The 3,037-nt window shown below is 44.1% G+C and overlaps 1 protein-coding gene across 1 annotated transcript; it reads right to left on the bottom strand.

The window, feature by feature from the left end:
• Positions 1–415: 415 nt before the first annotated feature.
• Positions 416–2,805, bottom strand: LOC137717680 (protein SHI RELATED SEQUENCE 1-like). Its single transcript, XM_068457122.1, has 2 exons — positions 1,693–2,805; positions 416–1,108 (listed from the first exon to the last, which is right to left on the bottom strand). Exons 1-2 carry the CDS (start codon positions 2,399–2,401, stop codon positions 705–707), a joined length of 1,113 nt encoding a protein of 370 aa, XP_068313223.1. The 5' UTR covers positions 2,402–2,805; the 3' UTR covers positions 416–704.
• Between the last annotated feature and the right edge of the window lie 232 nt (positions 2,806–3,037).

Genomic DNA, 3,037 nt, shown 5'->3' with positions numbered 1-3,037 from the left:
GGTTCACTCATGCATGGCTGGACCGCCCATACCGAAATGAAAAGGGAAAAGTCTTTGTACTTTGTACAACAAAAGACGAAAACTTCCAAGTTTTCGTGATCCATTCAAACAGGCAAGCATACAGGTAAACAGGAAAAAACAGCTCCCAAGTTCAAATCCAACCAAAAAAGTGGTATGGGATTCAACCCAGCAGAGGAAAAATAAATGAATAAATAAAAATACCTCCACTCTTTTTGTTTACACTAAATTCATCTAAATTACTCGATGACGGAGTGTTTTAACCCTAGCCGCACTAGGTTGAAGAGAAATACCTATCGAGGACAAGCCACTAGCAAAACACCACCACTCTTTAAGATCTCCAATAGTCAAACAAAATGAAGAAAATATGTAGCCACTAAACATATTTGAATTTGAACAAGATATTAGTCATAACAGATGATAACATTTAAATTAACCAATTAACAAGCACTAGAAACTGTCAACAAAACAAATACGTTCCTCGTCGCGCATCAATATTTTCTTTCTACTCTCTTTTTCTAGCTTCCTAGCTAAAGCTAGTCCAAATGGGGGGTGTCAATTTTTGCTACAAAATATTATCAAGAGATGAGAGGACACACTTACTACGTACGGAATAGTTGGTCGTTGTAGGTAGGTAGTCAAGAAGAAGAATAAGAAGAATGTGGGGAGTGTAAATTTTTGTTCCATCAAGATCTTGGCGGTAGGAAGAATTGCGTACCCATGTATGTGTTAATTGGAGCTGGGTATAGAGAAGAAGGATCTATAACAGTCGTCGAACCCGCCACTGCCACTCCCTCATGGCCTCCACCACCGTCAATGGAAGCTGTGTTAACGGCGGTGGTGGCTCCCGCGACGAGATTGAGCGGTTGGGAATTAACTCCACCAGCAGACGAGGTTTCAGCTGCCATGTTCATATTGTAGTTGGGGGATTCGGGTCCTTGGTCGAAAAGAATTCCTGTGAACAAATGGCCTGCGATGTTCACAGCCGTCTGGTACGCGTACTGATCCTTCTCGTCGATTGCGCTCACTTTCACGCAGCGAAATACCGCAGGTGAGCTCACTTCCGGCGGGAAATTCACCACATCCAACTCTACACACATAAACATTTGTAAATCCCAAACCACAGTACATAAAACTATGTAGTTTTCATGGGAACAAAAGACCCAAAGTTGGAATATTAAATTAAGAAATTGTTTTATCTTCTTTAGATTTTCTTTCTTTTAACAAAAAGAAAAAAGAAAGGCACACAAAAGCAAGCAAAACGGAAATATACATGAACACGGAATTTTTAGAGAGAGAGAGAGAAAGAGAGAAACTGTGTCTTTCTTTCTTAGTTTCTTTCTTCCCTGTCAATGTTATAGACATCAAGACTACGGAAGAACAGTATTTTTTTGGGAAACGAGAAGATGAAAAGAAAGAAAGCCGGTGATTTCTGATGGGGTTTCTGGAAGAATGAGTTTTTTACTATGGACAGTTCGACTTCTTCCTCACACGCAATCGATATTCTCCACTATTTGTTGGGCTTTTTCAAACGCTACCTTCCAAAACCCGTTTTTCTCTTCTTGCTCCATTCTTTCTTTTTTTCACTCAAACCCTCCTGTTTTTTATCTCAAACGATCAAAAAGTCTCAGGAAAAAAATGTGTATGTATGTATGTATATAACATATAGTATACCTGAAGTGTTTGTGTTTGTGAGAATACGACGAGAGGGTTTCGTACTCGGATTTTCTCTGAGTCTTTTCGAATTTTCTCCTCGAATCACTTGAAGCTGCTGCTGTTGATGGTGATGGTGGTGTTGCATATGATCTTGGTGTTGGTGATGGTGTTGTTGCTGCAAGGCGGTGACCTGCTGCTGCCGCTCACGGCGTTTCGACGCCGGGACCCACGTGCTCTTGACATGGGTCGTACAGTCGAACCCTCGACTCTTGCAGCAAGTCCTGCACCTCATGTGTATGCAGTCTTTCTTTGCTTGGTTCCCGCAGTCTTGACAGCTGGCGACTCCTCCGCTTCCTCCTCCTCCTGACGACGACCTCATCGTCGTAAACGCCGCTGCGGCCGACCTCGACGATGAAGTGTCATCCGATCCCCGGCTGCTGGGACCCACCCCTAGAGCAGCCGCAGAAGCGTAGAGATCTTGATGGTGGTGGGGATGAGGCTGGTAGAGCCGCTGCGACGGCTGGGTTTGGAGGTGAAGGAGCTGCTCCTGTTGCTGCCACAGCTCGAAGCTCTTGTAAGGCTGGTTTGCCACGTCCTCATTTTTGTACCAGAACAACGTCTCCGGAGCAATTTGATGGTGGTGGTGGTGGTGATCAGGCGGCGGTGGGTTGTTGCTGTTATGTTGGTCGTCGCTGCCGCCTCTGCCTAATGAGAAAAAACCAGCCATTGCTGCTGCTTCTTCCTTAACCCAGACCCAAATTGTGACAGAAAATCCATATCAAATTCAAACTCCGACCCAATTCCTCTAATGGGTATTTACTATTCACCTTGAAGTTTTAATCTTTTTGTAAATGTTTGAAGAGATTGTGGTGAAAAATGAAACTTTGAAGAGAGAGAGAGCGAGAAAGAGGCAGCTACGACTCTGTTTGGCAGCGTTAATCGCGCTTTTAATTCCTCCTCTTCACTGTGCTGCTCTGTTTGTCTGTAATTTCCAAGCATTTATGACTCCCGCAGAAGTTACCTCTCTCTGCAACGCCGCCATACCCTCTCTCTCCTCTGCGCTCTCTACTCACACAAATCTAAGTCTCTCCTCTCTCTTTTTTGTTTGCAGGTGATGAGCTTTTTAGCTCTGAGCAGTGCCTCTTGTTTCTGTCTCTCTCTGTGTGTGTGACTGTATAACACAAAACCCCTCTCTCTTCTTTCTCTCTCTTGGTTGGCTAGGATGTCATTATCTCATCTCTCAGAACGGAAGAAAGAATGAGATCAATCACTGTTAACTTCGCATGCTAATCCAACGATCGTCCTCCCCGCCACGTGTCTTAGCTGCAGCTTTTGGCTTCTTCAGTCCTTTTTGCACCGGAAA

This window comes from Pyrus communis, chromosome 1, assembly GCF_963583255.1.
Source record: "Pyrus communis chromosome 1, drPyrComm1.1, whole genome shotgun sequence".
Lineage (NCBI taxonomy): Eukaryota > Viridiplantae > Streptophyta > Magnoliopsida > Rosales > Rosaceae > Pyrus > Pyrus communis.
Note: the sequence above shows the minus strand (reverse complement) of the source record. Positions and strands in the feature narration are given on the sequence as shown.

What these genes read in the sequence shown, in the direction of transcription:
- LOC137717680 (XM_068457122.1), bottom strand. Translation starts at nt 2,401, where the DNA reads ATGGCTGGTTTTTTCTCATTAGGCAGAGGCGGCAGCGACGACCAACAT. An exon ending in CACAAACACAAACACTTCAG is followed by an intron (nt 1,109 to 1,692) that starts GTATACTATATG and finishes TTATGTGTGTAG; the next exon opens with AGTTGGATGTGGTGAATTTC.